Raw genomic sequence first — 20,542 nt, 5'->3', positions numbered from 1 at the left:
TGGCCATGGACCATCCATAGAGCATACTACTCCTATTAGCTCTGTCCAACTCAGTTCAACTCAGCCACGCAGGCCAGTAATGACGATAGCATGCCTGCTTAGGACCTCCAATAGCTATCCTGCGGAGATGTGATGCCTTTGTGTGGTCATTATGAAGCTCTCCTCGGTATGAAACGCCAGGTGGCTTCCACGTCAGAGGTTTTCAACCTGCGTCCAACGCCAGCCACAATTGCACGTATTATATTCATCTATTTCTTCTGGAGAAGGATATTCAGTGCTTATGAAGGTATGGCAGTGGTTTTGGTTGAATGTTGGATCCATAGACGGTATGAGAGGTTGGCCGTAGGCAGCACACACACTCACCCCTAACCGTGGTTTAACCATGATCCAATGGATCTTGTGTTCCCACACTAATGTTAATGTTGTGTTAATGTTGTGTTGGCTTAATGTTGTTTTAATGTGTGTTAATGTTATGTTAATGTTGTGCTACTGTTAAGTTCAAGTTGTGTTAATGGTGTCTTAATGTTGAGTTAATGTTGTGTTAATGTTGTTTTAATGTGTGTTAATGTTGTGTTGTGTTAATGTTATGTTATGTTAATGTTGTGCTACTGTTAAGTTCAAGTTGTTTTAATGTTGTCTTAATGTTGTTTTAATGTGTGTTAATGTTGTGTTGTGTTAATGTTATGTTAATGTTGTGCTACAGTTAAGTTCAAGTTGTGTTAATGGTGTCTTAATGTTGAGTTAATGTTGTGTTAATGTTGTGTTGTGTTAATGTTGTTTTAATGTTGTCTTAATGTTGAGTTAATGTTGTGTTGTGTTAAAGTTGTGTTAATGTTATGTTTGACAACTGGACGAGCTGGACTGGAGGTGTGTGTATGTATGGCCCTGGAGCATTCTTTCTATGTTATTTCAGGGTTTGTTCCAGACATTTGAAAACACAAAACGACATTGAGGAGCTGAACAGATGTTGATGTTACATCATGATGACTGCTACCTTACTGTACCTGTTACCTTGTGGATGTTTATGATGACTGCTACCTTACTGTACCTGTTACCTTGTGGATGTTTATGATGACTGCTACCTTACTGTACCTGTTACCTTGTGGATGTTTATGATGACTGCTACCTTACTGTACCTGTTACCTTGTGGATGTTTATGATGACTGCTACCTTACTGTACCTGTTACCTTGTGGATGTTTATGATGACTGCTACCTTACTGTACCTGTTACCTTGTGGATGTTTATGATGACTGCTACCTTACTGTACCTGTTACCTTGTGGATGTTTATGATGACTGCTACCTTACTGTACCTGTTACCTTGTGGATGTTTATGATGACTGCTACCTTACTGTACCTGTTACCTTGTGGATGTTTATGATGACTGCTACCTTACTGTACCTGTTACCCTGTGGATGGTTGGTTCTCTAAAGGGTTTTCTTAGGATGGAGACAGTTGAGGGGACTTCTGAATATGATCGAACATGAGAGGCACAGAGCCCCAACCCTGGTGTGTCCACACTGACCTCCTGAGAGGGCATGGGGATGGACTTTATACAATACTGAATAAAGTTCATTCACTGAATTGGTGACCTCAACCCTGCCTGGAACCTCTCTAGAGTATGTTCCACTGTTAGTTCTTCCAGAGGTACAGTACAACATTATGCTCATGTCTTTCCCATCTGATTTACTGTACGTAGTGGGCATGGCTAGGGTATACAGTACATAGTGGGTCTAGGCTAGGGTATACAGTACATAGTGGGTCTAGGCTAGGGTATACAGTACATAGTGGGTCTAGGCTAGGGTATACAGTACATAGTGAGTCTAGGCTAGGGTATACAGTACATAGTGGGTCTAGGCTAGGGTATACAGTACATAGTGGGTCTAGGCTAGGGTATACAGTACATAGTGGGTCTAGGCTAGGGTATACAGTACATAGTGGGCATGGCTAGGGTATACAGTACATAGTGGGTCTAGGCTAGGGTATACAGTACATAGTGGGTCTAGGCTAGGGTATACAGTACATAGTGGGTCTAGGCTAGGGTATACAGTACATAGTGGGTCTAGGCTAGGGTATACAGTACATAGTGGGTCTAGGCTAGGGTATACAGTACATAGTGGGTCTAGGCTAGGGTATACAGTATATAGTGGGTCTAGGCTAGGGTATACAGTACAGGGTGGGTCTAGGCTAGGGTATACAGTGCATAGTGGGTCTAGGCTAGGGTATACAGTACATAGTGGGTCTAGGCTAGGGTATACAGTACATAGTGGGTCTAGGCTAGGGTATACAGTACATAGTGGGTCTAGGCTAGGGTATACAGTACATAGTGGGCATGGCTAGGGTATACAGTACATAGTGGGTCTAGGCTAGGGTACACAGTACATAGTGGGCATGTCTAGGGTATACAGTACATAGTGGGTCTAGGCTAGGGTATACAGTACATAGTGGGTCTAGGCTAGGGTATACAGTACATAGTGGGCATGGCTAGGGTATACAGTACATAGTGGGTCTAGGCTAGGGTATACAGTACATAGTGGGTATGGCTAGGGTATACAGTACATAGTGGGCATGGCTAGGGTATACAGTGCATAGTGGGCATGGCTAGGGTATACAGTACATAGTGGGTCTAGGCTAGGGTATACAGTACATAGTGGGCATGGCTAGGGTATACAGTACATAGTGGAGCTGGGCTAAGGTATACGGTACATAGTGGGCATGGCTAGGGAATACATTACATAGTGGGTCTAGGCTAGGGAATACATTACATAGTGGGTCTAGGGTATACAATACATAGTGGGCATGGCTAGGGTATACAGTACATAGTGGGTCTAGGCTAGGGTATACAGTACATAGTGGGTCTAGGCTAGGGTATACAGTAGATCATGGGTTTAGGCTAGGGTATACAGTACATAGTGGGTCTAGGCTAGGGTATACAGTACATAGTGGGCATGGCTAGGGTATACAGTAGATCGTGGGTTTAGGCTAGGGTATACAGTACATAGTGGGCATGGCTAGTGTATACAGTACATAGTGGTCTAGGCTAGGGTATACAGTACATAGTGGGTCTAGGCTAGGGTAAACTGTACATAGTGGGCATGGCTAGGGTATACAGTACATAGTGGGTCTAGGCTAGGGTATACAGTACATAGTGGGCATGGCTAGGGTATACAGTACATAGTGGGTCTAGGCTAGGGTATACAGTACATAGTGGGTATGGCTAGGGTATACAGTACATAGTGGGTCTAGGCTAGGGTATACAGTAGATCGTGGGTTTAGGCTAGGGTATACAGTACATAGTGGGCATGGCTAGGGTATACAGTACATAGTGGGCATGGCTAGGGTATACAGTGCATAGTGGGCATGGCTAGGGTATACAGTACATAGTGGGCATGGCTAGGGTATACAGTACATAGTGGGCATGGCTAGGGTATACAGTACATAGTGGATCTAGGCTAGGGAATACATTACATAGTGGGTCTAGGGTATACAGTACATAGTGGGTCTAGGCTATGGGATACAGTACATAGTGGGTCTAGGCTAGTGTATACAGTACAAAGTGGGCATGGCTAGGGTATACAGTACATAGTGGGTCTAGGCTAGGGTATACAGTACATAGTGGGTCTAGGCTAGGGTATACAGTACATAGTGGGTCTAGGCTAGGGTATACAGTAGATCATGGGTTTAGGCTAGGGTATACAGTACATAGTGGGTCTAGGCTAGGGTATACAGTACATAGTGGGCATGGCTAGGGTATACAGTAGATCGTGGGTTTAGGCTAGGGTATACAGTACATAGTGGGCATGGCTAGTGTATACAGTACATAGTGGGTCTAGGCTAGGGTATACAGTACATAGTGGGTCTAGGCTAGGGTATACAGTACATAGTGGGCATAGGCTAGGGTATACAGTACATAGTGGGTCTAGGCTAGGGTATACAGTACATAGTGGGCATGGCTAGGGTATACAGTACATAGTGGGTCTAAGCTAGGGTATACAGTAGATCGTGGGTTTAGGCTAGGGTATACAGTACATAGTGGGCATGGCTAGGGTATACAGTGCATAGTGGGCATGGCTAGGGTATACAGTACATAGTGGGTCTAGGCTAGGGTATACAGTACATAGTGGGCATGGCTAGGGTATACAGTACATAGTGGGTCTAGGCTAGGGTATACTGTACATAGTGGGCATGGCTAGGGTATAAATTACATAGTGGGTCTAGGCTAGGGAATACATTACATAGTGGGTCTTGGGTATACAGTAAATAGTGGGTCTAGGCTATTGTATATAGTGAGGCTAGGGTATACAGTATATAGTGAATCTAGTGTGTACAGTATATAGTGAGGCTAGGTTATACAGTATATAGTGAGGCTAGGTTATACAGTATATAGTGAATCTAGTGTGTACAGTATATAGTGAGGCTAGGTTATACAGTATATAGTGAATCTAGTGTATACAGTATATAGTGAGGCTAGGTTATACAGTATATAGTGAGGCTAGGTTATACAGTATATAGTGAGGCTAGGTTATACAGTATATAGTGAGGCTAGGTTATACAGTATATAGTGAGGCTAGGTTATACAGTATATAGTGAATCTAGTGTATACAGTATATAGTGAGGCTAGGTTATACAGTATATAGTGAATCTAGTGTATACAGTATATAGTGAGGCTAGTGTATACAGTATATAGTGAGGCTAGGTTATACAGTATATAGTGAGGCTAGGTTATACAGTATATAGTGAATCTAGTGTATACAGTATATAGTGAGGCTAGGTTATACAGTATATAGTGAATCTAGTACAGTATATAGTGAGGCTAGGTTATACAGTATATAGTGAGGCTAGGTTATACAGTATATAGTGAATCTAGTGTATACAGTATATAGTGAGGCTAGGTTATACAGTATATAGTGAGGCTAGGTTATACAGTATATAGTGAGGCTAGGTTATACAGTATATAGTGAGGCTAGGTTATACAGTATATAGTGAATCTAGTGTATACAGTATATAGTGAGGCTAGGTTATACAGTATATAGTGAGGCTAGGTTATACAGTAGAAAGCCAGGAAACCTCTGTACAGTCTGTAGATACTGTTGATGTACACTTCTAGCAGCCCCAAAGCCAAGGGAGGTTGTTTTCCTAAGTAGCCTGGTAAAGTAGCGTCTAGCGGGGACGAGTGAGAAGGTCGTTAGCTCAATCAAGTTCTCGCCATGACGTCTGGCGTTGCAGACGGGTTTTTATGGCGTGGAAATGGAAAAGCTTGCCTTTAAGCGGTTTGTGTTTGGCTACGGTCAAGTAGTGTTGATGGACTATAGAACTGGAAACAGTTGGCTGGGGAAGTGTCGTCATGCTGGAAATACAGCCGCTTGATATTCTCCTGGCAGCATGCTAGTCGTCATTCATCATATGTTTTCCTACTGTGTTACTGTGATGGTTTAACTTTCCCTCCATCTCTCTGCAACCGCAAGGTCTTATTTTACCATCACCAAAGAACTGCCAGTAATACACTGATATTCAGAGGAATACATTACACGCTCGATGTCGTGTCGAAATGTCCAACATGATTGTACAGGAACTCTCCGTCACAATAACCAACATATTTGTTTACCATTCAAATCAAATAGAAGCCTGGTTAGCTCTATAACTCCATCTGAAGTACTGTTCAGCTTGACGTCCTTATTTGGCCTCTTAGAACCTGAGGTATTTATTTGCCCAGGCAGACTGCCACTACTACTGCAGTTTCTCTTGTGTGGGCAGGCGAAGGCTTCAGGAATCACAAATGCGGTTCGATCTGCAAGATTCTTTTTCATGGGAGCCAATGAGAAGATTTATCTCCCTGACGACATCTCCACCCATACTCACCATTTAGGAGTAGGGTGACGTTTCCCCTAGATGTTGCCTGGATTCCCTTTCACATCGCTCTGTCCAACTGATGTTTCTTCTCCGCCATGAGCCTGGATTGGCCTCCCTCCCCGATGATTTCTAGAATGCAAATACATTCTGAACGTTCTGATTGGTTTGAGAAACTGATGGGTTGGGCCAGAGCCGGCCTACATGATGACGTTATCAACTTTGATACTTTGATTGGTTAGATTTGTTAGAGACATTCCAAACGCAGAGGAATTTGTTTTGTACAACTCCCCTCATTTATAAGTCACACAAACAACTTCTAGGATGTCAGTTTCCGAATGAATGTATGAAGAAAATTTGGAATTAAATTCAGGTTGAGTCGTCAGGCAACCCTCAATGCTGATCTGAGGTCAGTTTTCTGTTTCTCTCGCTAATGCTTCTGGTTAGGGTTTGTGAGAATGAATACTGATCCTAGATCAGTGCCTAACTGCAACTTCTAACAGTATCTGTCATCGTCATAGTTGTTCTGTCTGTGTGGTATTTAGTGGCTATTAATAATTCTGTAGTATAGGAGCAGCCAAGTATGCTGTCTCTTAGCACTGTGTTGTATGTATATTAATCTCTCTTAGCACTTTGTTGTACGGAGCTGAATCTCTTAACACTGTGTTGTACGGAGCTGAATCTCTCTTAGCACTGTGTTGTATGCATATGAATCTTTCTTAGCACTGTGTTGTATGGAGCTGAATCTCTCTTAACACTGTGTTGTATGGAGCTGAATCTCTCTTAACACTGTGTTGTATGGAGCTGAATCTCTCTTAGCACTGTGTTGTATGGAGCTGAATCTCTCATAACACTGTGTTGTATGTATATTAATCTCGCTTAACACTGTGTTGTATGTATATTCATCTCGCTTAGCACTGTGTTGTATGTATATTAATCTCTCTTAGCACTGAGTTATATGTATATTAATCTATTTTAGTACTGTGTTGTAAGGAGCTGAATCTCTCTTAACACTGTGTTGTATGTATATTAATCTTTTTTAGTACTGTGTTGTATGGAGCTGAATCTCTCTTAGCACTGTGTTGTATGGAGCTGAATCTCTCTTAGCACTGTGTTGTATGTATATTAATCTCTCTTAACACTGTGTTGTATGTATATTAATCTCTCTTAACACTGTGTTGTATGTATATTAATCTCTCTTAACACTGTGTTGTATGTATATTAATCTCTCTTAGCACTGAGTTATATGTATATTCATCTATTTTAGTACTGTGTTGTAAGGAGCTGAATCTCTCTTAACACTGTGTTGTATGTATATTAATCTTTCTTAGCGCTGTGTTGTATGGAGCTGAATCTCTCTTAGCACTGTGTTGTATGTACATTAATCTCTCTTAGTACTGTGTTGTATGTACATTAATCTCTCTTAGTACTGTGTTGTATAGAGCTGAATCTCTCTTAGCGCTGTGTTGTATGGAGCTGAATCTCTCTTAGTACTGTGTTGTATAGAGCTGAATCTCTCTTAGCACTGTGTTGTATGGAGCTGAATCTCTCTTAGTACTGTGTTGTATAGAGCTGAATCTCTCTTAGCACTGTGTTGTATGGAGCTGAATCTCTCTTAACACTGTGTTGTATGTATATTAATCTCGCTTAACACTGTGTTGTATGTATATTAATCTCTCTTAACACTGTGTTGTATGGAGCTGAATCTCTCTTAGTACTGTGTTGTATAGAGCTGAACCTCTCTTAACACTGTGTTGTATGTATATTAATCTCTCTTAGCACTGTGTTGTATGGAGCTGAATCTCTCTTAGTACTGTGTTGTATAGAGCTGAATCTCTCTTAACACTGTGTTGTATGTATATTAATCTCTCTTAGCACTGTGTTGTATGGAGCTGAATCTCTCTTAGCACTGTGTTGTATGGAGCTGAATCTTTCTTAGCACTGTGTTGTATGTATATTAATCTCTCTTAGTACTGTGTTGTATAGAGCTGAATCTCTCTTAGCACTGTGTTGTATGGAGCTGAATCTCTCTTAGTACTGTGTTGTATAGAGCTGAATCTCTCTTAGCACTGTGTTGTATGGAGCTGAATCTCTCTTAGTACTGTGTTGTATAGAGCTGAATCTCTCTTAGTACTGTGTTGTATAGAGCTGAATCTCTCTTAGTACTGTGTTGTATGGAGCTGAATCTCTCTTAGCACTGTGTTGTATAGAGCTGAATCTCTCTTAGTACTGTGTTGTATAGAGCTGAATCTCTCTTAGCACTGTGTTGTATGTACATTAATATATCTTAGTACTGTGTTGTATAGAGCTGAATCTCTCTTAGCACTGTGTTGTATGGAGCTGAATCTCTCTTAACACTGTGTTGTATAGAGCTGAATCTCTCTTAGCACTGTGTTGTATGTACATTAATATCTCTTAGTACTGTGTTGTATAGAGCTGAATCTCTCTTAGTACTGTGTTGTATGGAGCTGAATCTCTCTTAGCACTGTGTTGTATGGAGCTGAATCTCTCTTAACACTGTGTTGTATGGAGCTGAATCTCTCTTAGCACTGTGTTGTATAGAGCTGAATCTCTCTTAGTACTGTGTTGTATAGAGCTGAATCTCTCTTAGCACTGTGTTGTATGTACATTAATATCTCTTAGTACTGTGTTGTATAGAGCTGAATCTCTCTTAGCACTGTGTTGTATGGAGCTGAATCTCTCTTAGCACTGTGTTGTATAGAGCTGAATCTCTCTTAGTACTGTGTTGTATAGAGCTGAATCTCTCTTAGCACTGTGTTGTATGTACATTAATATCTCTTAGTACTGTGTTGTATAGAGCTGAATCTCTCTTAGCACTGTGTTGTATGGAGCTGAATCTCTCTTAACACTGTGTTGTATGGAGCTGAATCTCTCTTAGCACTGTGTTTATGTATAATAATCTCTCTTAGTACTGTGTTGTATGGAGCTGAATGTCTCTTAGTACTGTGTTGTATGTATATTAATCTCTCTTAGCACTGTGTTGTATGTATATTAATCTTATTTAGTACTGTGTTGTAAGGAGCTGAATCTCTCTTAGCACTGTGTTGTATGGAGCTGAATCTCTCTTAGCACTGTGTTGTATGGAGCTGAATCTCTCTTAGTACTGTGTTGTATGTACATTAATCTCTCTTAGTACTGTGTTGTATGTATATTAATCTTTTTTAGTACTGTGTTGTATGGAGCTGAATCTCTCTTAACACTGCGTTGTATGTATATTAATCTCGCTTAGCACTGTGTTGTATGGAGCTGAATCTCTCTTAGTACTGTGTTATATAGAGCTGAATCTCTCTTAACACTGCGTTGTATGTATATTAATCTCTCTTAGCACTGTGTTGTATGGAGCTGAATCTCTCTTAGCACTGTGTTGTATGGAGCTGAATGTCTCTTAGTACTGTGTTGTATAGAGCTGAATCTCTCTTAGCGCTGTGTTGTATGGAGCTGAATCTCTCTTAGTACTGTGTTGTATAGAGCTGAATCTCTCTTAGCACTGTGTTGTATAGAGCTGAATCTCTCTTAGTACTGTTTTGTATAGAGCTGAATCTCTCTTAACACTGTGTTGTATAGAGCTGAATCTCTCTTAGCACTGTGTTGTATGGAGCTGAATCTCTCTTAACACTGTGTTGTATAGAGCTGAATCTCTCTTAGCACTGTGTTGTATAGAGCTGAATCTCTCTTAGCACTGTGTTGTATGGAGCTGAATCTCTCTTAGCACTGTGTTGTATGGAGCTGAATCTCTCTTAGCACGGTGTTGTATGGAGCTGAATCTCTCTTAGCACGGTGTTGTATGGAGCTGAATCTCTCTTAGCACTGTGTTGTATGGAGCTGAATCTCTCTTAGTACTGTGTTGTATGGAGCTGAATCTCTCTTAGCACGGTGTTGTATGGAGCTGAATCTCTCTTAGCACGGTGTTGTATGGAGCTGAATGCTAAATGCTTACTTGGCGTACAGTACGCTGGAAGGCTGCTTGTTCCAACCTGTTGGAAGCCCACGCGTCTGGGGGGTGGGAATTTATGCATTCCTTCACTTTTTTTCATAGCAATCAGAATCCTCAAGCTTGGTTTTGCACAGGGAAAATGGATTTGTGTCAGGCAGTATACTGCCAGCTTGTCTACCCTATACTATAGTTGTGTTCTTTGGGAGTTGTGTTCTTTGGGAGAGGAAGCCACTTGTGATGCAGCCATATCTCTGCTAGGAGTGTGGATATACTGTGCTGTGGAAAGACTCCCCACGAGCAATGCCTTGCTCCACTTAAACTCCAGATGAGACACTTTTTCTGGGGTGGGATTGAGAGAAAGGCAGGCTGGTTGGCTAGTTGTCTGGGGGTCTGGTTCTGCCTCAGGTCCTTCTAAGACCTCCTCGTGACTGGACAGATGAACCCCTCGCTGGACTCTCTCACCCTCTCCTCTACAATAGAGAACTTGTGGTACTTGTTTACCAGGCATGGCATATTTGTTATGGTCAACTCAGACACACCTCTCTCTCTCTCTCTCTCTCTCTCTCTCTCTCTCTCTCTCTCTCTCTCTCTCTCTCTCCCTCCCTCACCAACACAGAGCCAGAGTGACTCAACAAAACAATATCATTTTACAGGCTTTGGACCTTAAAACAGAGGGAGAAAAAGCACTAAAATGGCTGTATAACAGACGCCTGGCATGGCTTTGAAAAGTGTGCAGACGGGTACCTGGGAGCCCAGTAGATCCATATTAGTCCAGTCTGAATGGGTCCTAAGCCTGGTATATCCACATTAGTCCAGTCTGAGTGGGTCCTAAGCCTGGTATATCCACATTAGTCCAGTCTGAGTGGGTCCTAAGCCCAGTAGATCCACATTAGTCCAGTCTGAGTGGGTCCTAAGCCCAGTATATCCACATTAGTCCAGTCTGAGTGGGTCCTAAGCCCAGTAGATCCATATTAGTCCCGTCTGAATGGGTCCTAAGCCCAGTAGATCCATATTAGTCCCGTCTGAATGGGTCCTAAGCCCAGTATATCCATATTAGTCCAGTCTGAGTGGGTCCTAAGCCCAGTAGATCCATATTAGTCCAGTCTGAGTGGGTCCTAAGCCCAGTAGATCCACATTAGTCCAGTCTGAGTGGGTCCTAAGCCCAGTAGATCCATATTAGTCCAGTCTGAGTGGGTCTTAAGTCCAGTAGATCCACATTAGTCCAGTCTGAGTGGGTCCTAAGCCCAGTATATCCACATTAGTCCAGTCTGAGTGGGTCCTAAGCCCAGTAGATCCATATTAGTCCCGTCTGAATGGGTCCTAAGCCCAGTAGATCCATATTAGTCCCGTCTGAATGGGTCCTAAGCCCAGTATATCCATATTAGTCCAGTCTGAGTGGGTCCTAAGCCCAGTAGATCCATATTAGTCCAGTCTGAGTGGGTCCTAAGCCCAGTAGATCCACATTAGTCCAGTCTGAGTGGGTCCTAAGCCCAGTAGATCCATATTAGTCCAGTCTGAGTGGGTCTTAAGTCCAGTAGATCCATATTAGTCCAGTCTGAGTGGGTCCTAAGCCCAGTAGATCCATATTAGTCCAGTCTGAGTGGGTCCTAAGCCCAGTAGATCCATATTAGTCCAGTCTGAGTGGGTCCTAAGCCCAGTAGATCCACATTAGTCCAGTCTGAGTGGGTCCTAAGCCCAGTAGATCCATATTAGTCCAGTCTGAATGGGTCCTAAGCCCAGTAGATCCATATTAGTCCAGTCTGAGTGGGTCCTAAGCCCAGTAGATCCACATTAGTCCAGTCTGAGTGGGTCCTAAGCCCAGTATATCCATATTAGTCCAGTCTGAGTGGGTCCTAAGCCCAGTAGATCCATATTAGTCCAGTCTGAGTGGGTCCTAAGCCCAGTAGATCCACATTAGTCCAGTCTGAGTGGGTCCTAAGCCCAGTAGATCCATATTAGTCCAGTCTGAGTGGGTCCTAAGCCCAGTAGATCCATATTAGTCCCGTCTGAATGTGTCCTAAGCCCAGTAGATCCATATTAGTCCAGTCTGAGTGGGTCCTAAGCCCAGTAGATCTATATTAGTCCCGTCTGAATGTGTCCTAAGCCCAGTAGATCCATATTAGTCCCATCTGAATGTGTCCTAAGCCCAGTAGATCCATATTAGTCCCGTCTGAATGGGTCCTAAGCCCAGTAGATCCATATTAGTCCCGTCTGAATGTGTCCTAAGCTCAGTAGATCCATATTAGTCCAGTCTGAGTGGGTCCTAAGTCCAGTAGATCCATATTAGTCCAGTCTGAGTGGGTCCTAAGCCCAGTAGATCCATATTAGTCCCGTCTGAATGTGTCCTAAGCCCAGTAGATCCATATTAGTCCAGTCTGAATGGGTCCTAAGTCCAGTAGATCCATATTAGTCCAGTCTGAGTGGGTCCTAAGTCCAGTAGATCCATATTAGTCCAGTCTGAGTGGGTCCTAAGTCCAGTAGATCCATATTAGTCCAGTCTGAGTGGGTCCTAAGTCCAGTAGATCCATATTAGTCCAGTCTGAGTGGGTCCTAAGCCCAGTAGATCCATATTAGTCCAGTCTGAGTGGGTCCTAAGTCCAGTAGATCCATATTAGTCCAGTCTGAGTGGGTCCTAAGTCCAGTAGATCCATATTAGTCCAGTCTGAGTGGGTCCTAAGCCCAGTAGATCCATATTAGTCCAGTCTGAGTGGGTCCTAAGTCCAGTAGATCCATATTAGTCCAGTCTGAGTGGGTCCTAAGCCCAGTAGATCCATATTAGTCCCGTCTGAGTGGGTCCTAAGTCCAGTAGATCCATATTAGTCCAGTCTGAGTGGGTCCTAAGTCCAGTAGATCCATATTAGTCCAGTCTGAGTGGGTCCTAAGTCCAGTAGATCCATATTAGTCCAGTCTGAGTGGGTCCTAAGCCCAGTAGATCCATATTAGTCCAGTCTGAGACACTGATTCCACCTGCCATATATGGATGCATCAGGTTGGGTATTGTTCACTAGGTTCCATAGCGATGTAGTCAGAATGAGCTATGAGGCTAAATTGAGGAGATGACGCAGATTAGTTTTGAGTTGGTGTGAATGTTTTTTTTGGGGAAGTGATTCATTTGGTTTTATCTGTTTGTCTCTCGAGCTGTCAGGCTGTTTTTGTCTGTCTGTCTGTCTGTCTGTCTGTCTGTCTGTCTGTCTGTCTGTTTTTACCTCCATATCTGTATGTATGCATGCCTGTCTCTTTATCTATTTTGGTCCCTTCTTCTCTCTCTTTATCTCTCAGTCTGTCTTTTTTAATATGCCTGTCCGTCTCTGATAAAACCTACGCCTGTGCACTTTCCGAGGCCTGACCTTTTAGAGAGGACGCCACATCTTCACTGGGATGGCTGCAGGCCTGAGTACCACAGTGCTGAGCCACATCTTCACTGGGATGGCTGAAGGCCTGAGCACCATCGTGCTGAGCCACATCTCCTTCACTGGGATGGCTGAAGACCTGAGCACCATGGTGCTGAGCCACATCTCCTTCACTGGGATGGCTGAAGACCTGAGCACCATGGTGCTGAGCCACATCTCCTTCACTGGGATGGCTGAAGACCTGAGCACCATGCTGCTGAGCCACATCTCCTTCACTGGGATGGCTGAAGGCCTGAGCACCAAGGTGCTGAGCCACATCTCCTTCAGTGGGATGGCTGAAGACCTGAGCACCATGCTGCTGAGCCACATCTCCTTCAGTGGGATGGCTGAAGACCTGAGCACCATGCTGCTGAGCCACATCTCCTTCAGTGGGATGGCTGAAGACCTGAGCACCACGGTGCTGAGCCACATCTCCTTCACTGGGATGGCTGAGTACCATGGTGCTGAGCCACATCTCCTTCAGTGGGATGGCTGAAGACCTGAGTACCACGGTGCTGAGCCACATCTCCTTCACTGGGATGGCTGAGTACCATGGTGCTGAGCCACATCTCCTTCAGTGGGATGGCTGAAGGCCTGAGTACCACGGGGCTGAGCCACATCTCCTTCACTGGGATGGCTGAGTACCATGGTGCTGAGCCACATCTCCTTCACTGGGATGGCTGAGTACCACGGTGCTGAGCCACATCTCCTTCACTGGGATGGCTGAGTACCATGGTGCTGAGCCACATCTCCTTCAGTGGGATGGCTGAGTACCACGGTGCTGAGCCACATCTCCTTCAGTGGGATGGCTGAGTACCACGGTGCTGAGCCACATCTCCTTCAGTGGGATGGCTGAGTACCACGGTGCTGAGCCACATCTCCTTCAGTGGGATGGCTGAGTACCACGGTGCTGAGCCACATCTCCTTCAGTGGGATGGCTGAGTACCACGGTGCTGAGCGGTGCTGAGAACTGTTTGCTGTCAGCTGTGAATAAAGGAAGAAGGCTCCTCAGACTGACAGTGATATATCTGTGTCAGTCACAGCTCCAGTTAGTAGGTATAGAGGGTTTAAACAGCACACATTAACTGACTCTATGAGGGGGCCCCTGGGGGCCCGACCTTAGTATCATACATATTAGAGACACAGGCGCACACACACACACCACACACACATTAACGTACACACACATATTAACGCACACACACACACTAACTCTTCTAAGTTTCTCTCTCTGTTTCTCATGTACGCCCCCCCCATCCAGGCCCATAGTAGTTACAGTGTAATATGTGGATTCACTGGGATCTGCTAGGATAGATAAATCTGGACTTAGTCAAACAAATGTCAGCCCACCGGAGTTTGTTATGCACTCTCCCTGTTGCTATAGCAACCAAGAAATCCTCCAAAAGTCACCCGTTGCTGTTAAGAGTTTTTCCTATGGGTGCTGATGATCTTCTGTAACCGTTTAGGCAATAATATCCAGACAGCATACCTATATATACGTTGAGGGAACGTCAGCTTATCATCAGAACAATGATTCTATTGCCAATCATTAACACGGCATCCTTTGGTGACAGTTTCATGATGACTGAAGTACTGATGAGAAAAAACGAACGCTGTGTCACTTAAACGTGATACGTACAGTATGTTCTAATGTCAGTCATCGTTCCTCTAAATCATGTCATCTAGCCTCCCTCTGTCTCCTCAGGTCATTATTATACACAGCAGATGGTTGGTCTGGGTGTGCACCAACATTTGTTCTGTGAAAGTTTCCAGGACATTCGTTAGGTTGCGGCAATTTTTCTCACAACACAAACACTGTCCAGTTGTGTTGATGATTTGTAGAAAACATTCACCTGATGTGGCAAGAACGTTCCCAGAACATTGTTCTCACATTCTGTTGCTGCTGTGTGTTCTAAATACGTTACTGGTACATAGTGTTATTACATTACCTGGAAACCTAATGACAATGTTTGGGGAATGAGTTAGACAGGGCTTAACACACAGAGCCTGTAGAGTTAGACAGGGCTTAACACACAGAGCCTGTAGAGTTAGACAGGGCTTAACACACAGAGCCTGTAGAGCTAGACAGGGCTTAACACACAGAGCCTGTGGAGTTAGACAGGGTTTAACACACAGAGCCTGTAGAGTTAGACAGGGCTTAACACACAGAGCCTGTGGAGTTAGACAGGGCTTAACACACAGAGCCTGTGGAGTTAGACAGGGTTTACCACACAGAGCCTGTGGAGTTAGACAGGGTTTAACACACAGAGCCTGTAGAGTTAGACAGGGCTTAACACACAGAGCCTGTAGAGTTAGACAGGGTTTAACACACAGAGCCTGTAGAGTTAGACAGGGTTTAACACACAGAGCCTGTAGAGTTAGACAGGGCTTAACACACAGCCTGTAGAGTTAGACAGGGCTTAACACACAGCTTGTAGAGTTAGACATGGCTTAACACACAGAGCCTGTAGAGTTAGACAGGGTTTAACACACAGAGCCTGTAGAGTTAGACAGGGCTTAACACACAGAGCCTGTGGAGTTAGACTGGGCTTAACACACAGCTTGTAGAGTTAGACAGGGCTTAACACACAGCCTGTAGAGTTCGACAGGGCTTAACACACAAGGCCTGTAGAGTTAGACAGGGTTTAACACACAGAGCCCGTAGAGTTAGACAGGGCTTAACACACAGAGCCTGTAGAGTTAGACAGGGCTTAACACACAAAGTCTGTAGAGTTAGAGAGGGCTTAACACACAGAGCCCGTAGAGTTAGACAGGGTTTAACACACAAAGCCTGTAGAGTTAGACAGGGTTTAACACACAGAGCCTGTAGAGTTAGACATGGCTTAACACACAAATCCTGTAGAGTTAGAGAGGGCTTAGCACACAGAGCCTGTAGAGTTAGAGAGAGCTTAACAAACAGAGCTTGTAGAGTTAGACAGGGCTTAACACACAGAGCACATTGGATGGGTTACAGCCTCCCACGTTTTTCTCTTGTATTCTTCTCTCGTTTTCTCTTGTATTCTCTCTCTCCCTTTCTCCATTTCTCCCTGTCACTCACTCTCTCCTCGCTTCTCTCTCTCTCGTTCATGTGTGTGTGTATGTAGTTAGGGTTAGTCAGTAAAGGTCCACACAGGTCAATGATGGGCTTGGCTGTGATTTAAAGGGAAAATTCACTCAAAAACTATCTTTTGGTATTTGTTTCATTAGTCCACTGTTGATACAGTCCCAAAATGTTTTGCATGTCAGCAGTCAAGTTGTCAAGATATTGAACTGAATATAAAAGACATCATCATGATGACGTGGCTGCTCAACAGTGGACCAATGAAATAAAATACAAAAAGATCTGTTTTTGATTTTCACTTTAACCATACAGCCATAATCAGTAGTGAGGTGTAACGTAACAACACAACACAGACTGGAGCTTGTAATTAGTCTGTCAATTAGGGATCAGTCTCTCAATATCAAACTGATTACCATGGCTCCCTTCCTCTGTGTGTCTGCTGTCCACTGATACTGTCATCTCACTGCTCACAAACATCCGCTGACAGTCACACAAACACACACGTATAAGCACACACACACACACACATAAGCAAGCAAGCATGCACACACACACACACACACACACACGTATAAGCACGCACACACGCACACACACACACACACACACACACACACACACACACACACACACACACACACACACACACACACACACACACACACACACACACACACACACACACACACACACACACACACACACACACACACACGCGCGCGCACACACACGTATAAGCACACACACACACACACACACACACACACACACACACACACACACACACACACACACACACACACACACACACACACACACACACACACACACACACACACACACACACACACACACACACACACACACACACACACACACACACGTAAGCAAGCAAGCATGCACACACACGCACACGCACACTCAATCACAGCCCATCATTCATGTTGCTGTTCGCCTGGAAAACATCCTGTTGACATGACTGAAAAAGAACATTCTAGATTTAGGGAAGAAACAGGGAAACAGAGAGTGAAAACCTTTTGTCTGGACCATGCCCGTGATATCTAACTAACTCAGTAGTGATTCTATGAAGATACATAACTGAGTTGTGTGACAGCAGGACTTGTAGTGTTACCTGAGAGCAGTGCGATATGCAGTCTCTATCATGAAGACAATCGCTAATTCAATATTGATTACGCTGACTCACTATCAAATCAAATCAAATTGTATTTGTCACATGCGCCGAATACAACAGGTGTAGACCTTACAGTGAACTGCTTACTTGTTATAGAAAGTATTTACTAAAATAAACTGAAGTAAAAAATGCAAAAATAGATCCTAACTGAGTTACGTGACATCACAATCTATTTGAGGACACACCGATATGAATGACATGATCAATCTCTCTTGAATAATCCATGTTCTTCCCCTGATCTCTTTTTTACCCTTGATTTTCCCTTTCAAAAAATGTAGCAACCTCTAAAAACATTCATTATAATCCACATAATAATGAACATTTCCTGTTGCTGCAGGATTATTTTCCTGCTGTAGGATACTGTCTCAAATTAAGATCCTACGTCTGTACTTTCATTTGTGTTGTTGACAATAACTAAGTGCAGCTACTGAAAGTGACCTTTTTCTGATGTCAGGGTATTATTCATGTGGTCTATTTGTCAGAAGCACAGTAGCTCGTTGCTTAACCCTGCGCCAGTAAAACTTCAATAAAATAGGATGTACTGTTCTGTTCCCTCCCTCCCTCCCTCCCTCCCTCCCTCCCTCCCTCCCTCCCTCCCTCCCTCCCTCCCTCCCTCCCTCCCTCCCTCCCTCCCTCCCTCCCTCCCTCCCTCCCCCTCTTTGTCTGTTCTGTTTATTCTCCTGCGTGTGATGGTGTGTGATGTGTGTTGGTGCTGCAGTGCAGACCACTAATCCTATTATTCCAGCTGAGCTTCATTAGAACCTGAGGCAGATACACTGACTTTTAAACCAATGACTCTCGCTCTCTCAGCTGTACTCACTGACATTATAACCCCTGACTGCACTGTGTGTGTGTGTGTGTGTGTGTGTGTGTGTGTGTGTGTGTGTGTGTGTGTGTGTGTGTGTGTGTGTGTGTGTGTGTGTGTGTGTGTGTGTGTGTGTGTGTGTGTGTGTGTGTGTGTGTGTGTGTGTGTGTGTGCGGAGGATGGGGGGGAAACAGTATGCATTAGTGCATGTGTCTCATACAGTCATTGAGTCATTGAGTAATTTAACTAGTCTATGAACCAAGGATTTTCCTAACGGTATTATAATGCCTGTACTCAATTACACACATACCATTATATAGTCAGTACTCAATTACACACATACCATTATAAAGTCAGTACTCAATTACGCACATACCATTATGTAGTCAGTACTCAATTACACACTTGCCATTATATAGGCAGTACTCAATTACACACATACCACTATATAGTCAGTACTCAATTACACACATATCATTATATAGTCAGTACTCAATTACGCACATACCATTATATAGTCAGTACTCAATTACGCACATACCATTATATAGTCAGTACTCAATTATGCACATACCATTATGTAGTCAGTACTCAATTACGCACTTGCCATTATATAGGCAGTACTCAATTACACACATACCATTATATAGTCAGTACTCAATTACGCACATACCATTATGTAGTCAGTACTCAATTACACACTTGCCATTATATAGGCAGTACTCAATTACACACATACCATTATATTGTCAGTACTCAATTACACACATACCATTATATAGTCAGTACTCATTTAGGCAGACACCATTATATAGTCAGTAATCAATTACACACATACCATTATATAGTCAGTACTCAATTACGTACATACCATTATATAGTCAGTATTCAATTACACACATACCATTATATAGTCAGTACTCAATTACCCACATACCAGTATATACTCAGTACTCAATTACACACATTCCATTATACAGTCAGTACTCAATTACACACATACCATTATATAGTCAGTACTCAATTACACACATACCACTATATAGTCAGTACTCAATTACACACATACCATTATATAGTCAGTACTCAATTACACACATATCATTATATACTCAGTACTCAATTACACACATTCCATTATACAGTCAGTACTCAATTACGCACATACCATTATATAGTCAGTACTCAATTACGCACATACCATGATATAGTCAGTATTCAATTACACACATACCATTATATAGTCAGTACTCAATTACACACTTACCATTATATAGTAAACACACTGGCTCCAGGTCATCTATAAATCTTTGCTAGGTAAAGCCCCGCCTTATCTCAGCTCACTGGTCGCCATAGCAACACCCACCCGTAGCACGCGCAGGTATATTTCACTGGTCATCCCCACCATAGCAACACTTTCTTTGGCCGCCTTTCCTTCCGGTTCTTTACTGCCAATGACTGGAACGAATTGCAAAAATCACTGAAGCTGGAGACTTATATCTCCCTCACTAACTTTAAGCATCAGCTGTCAGAACAGCCGATCACTGTACCTGTACACAGCCATTATATAGTCAGTACTCAATTACACACATACCATTATATAGTCAGTACTCAATTACACACATACTATTAAATGGTCAGTACTCAATTCAATCTCCTTGATATGGCATCGGTATGCTCCTCCTTGTTCTTACTGTTTGATATCAATGTCATCAGAATTGTGTGCCAGGTTTGATCAAATCTAGACCTCTATCACATGATAGTCAAAGTTGTGTGAGGAAGGGGTGAAGGTAGTTCAGCCACCAGACAGTATTTTCCCAACAGTTTACTTGTATTCTTTATTTTTCTTATTCTCTTAGCCTATTTCTGTGAGGTCCCAAGTGACTTGGCAAATACTGTACTATTCAAGAGACGTGTCAATCCTCTCTCTCTCGCTCTCTTTCGCTCTCTCTCTCTCTCTCTCTTCCTCACTCTCTCTCTCTCTTCCTCACTCTCTCTTTCCCTCAACCTCCCGCCCAAAATGTGCGATATATATAGATAGATATAGAGATAGATAGATAGATAGATAGATAGAGGATTCTGAGATTCGTGTCCTAACCTGATCCTCTCTCTCTGTCTCTACAGGTCCTGGCAGATGCATGTGTGGCACCTACCGGATCACCTACCAAGCCGGTGTGTACACAATGTGTGTGTGTGTATCCTAACCTTTATGCTAAACTGACCATAGATCAGTGTCTAAGGTCTAACTTCACCCTACCGCTTTTTGGTACAGACAGACACTCACATGGCCTGTC

The 20,542-nt window shown here is 43.3% G+C and overlaps 1 protein-coding gene across 19 annotated transcripts in view; it reads left to right on the top strand.

Moving 5' to 3' along the window:
- Positions 1-20,542, top strand: part of LOC139532488 (tensin-1-like) — a 211,605-nt gene that overhangs the window by 128,269 nt on the left and 62,794 nt on the right. For 18 of the 19 annotated variants that reach the window (XM_071330141.1, XM_071330137.1, XM_071330129.1 and 15 more), the window contains one exon: positions 20,373-20,420. In XM_071330141.1, the coding sequence (XP_071186242.1) occupies positions 20,373-20,420 (48 nt within the window). Of the gene's footprint in view, positions 1-6,216; positions 6,256-20,372; positions 20,421-20,542 lie in introns of those variants that run through there. The other variant, XM_071330148.1, reaches the window with a different exon arrangement.

This window comes from Salvelinus alpinus, chromosome 10, assembly GCF_045679555.1.
Source record: "Salvelinus alpinus chromosome 10, SLU_Salpinus.1, whole genome shotgun sequence".
NCBI classification, from domain to species: domain Eukaryota; kingdom Metazoa; phylum Chordata; class Actinopteri; order Salmoniformes; family Salmonidae; genus Salvelinus; species Salvelinus alpinus.
Note: the sequence above shows the minus strand (reverse complement) of the source record. Positions and strands in the feature narration are given on the sequence as shown.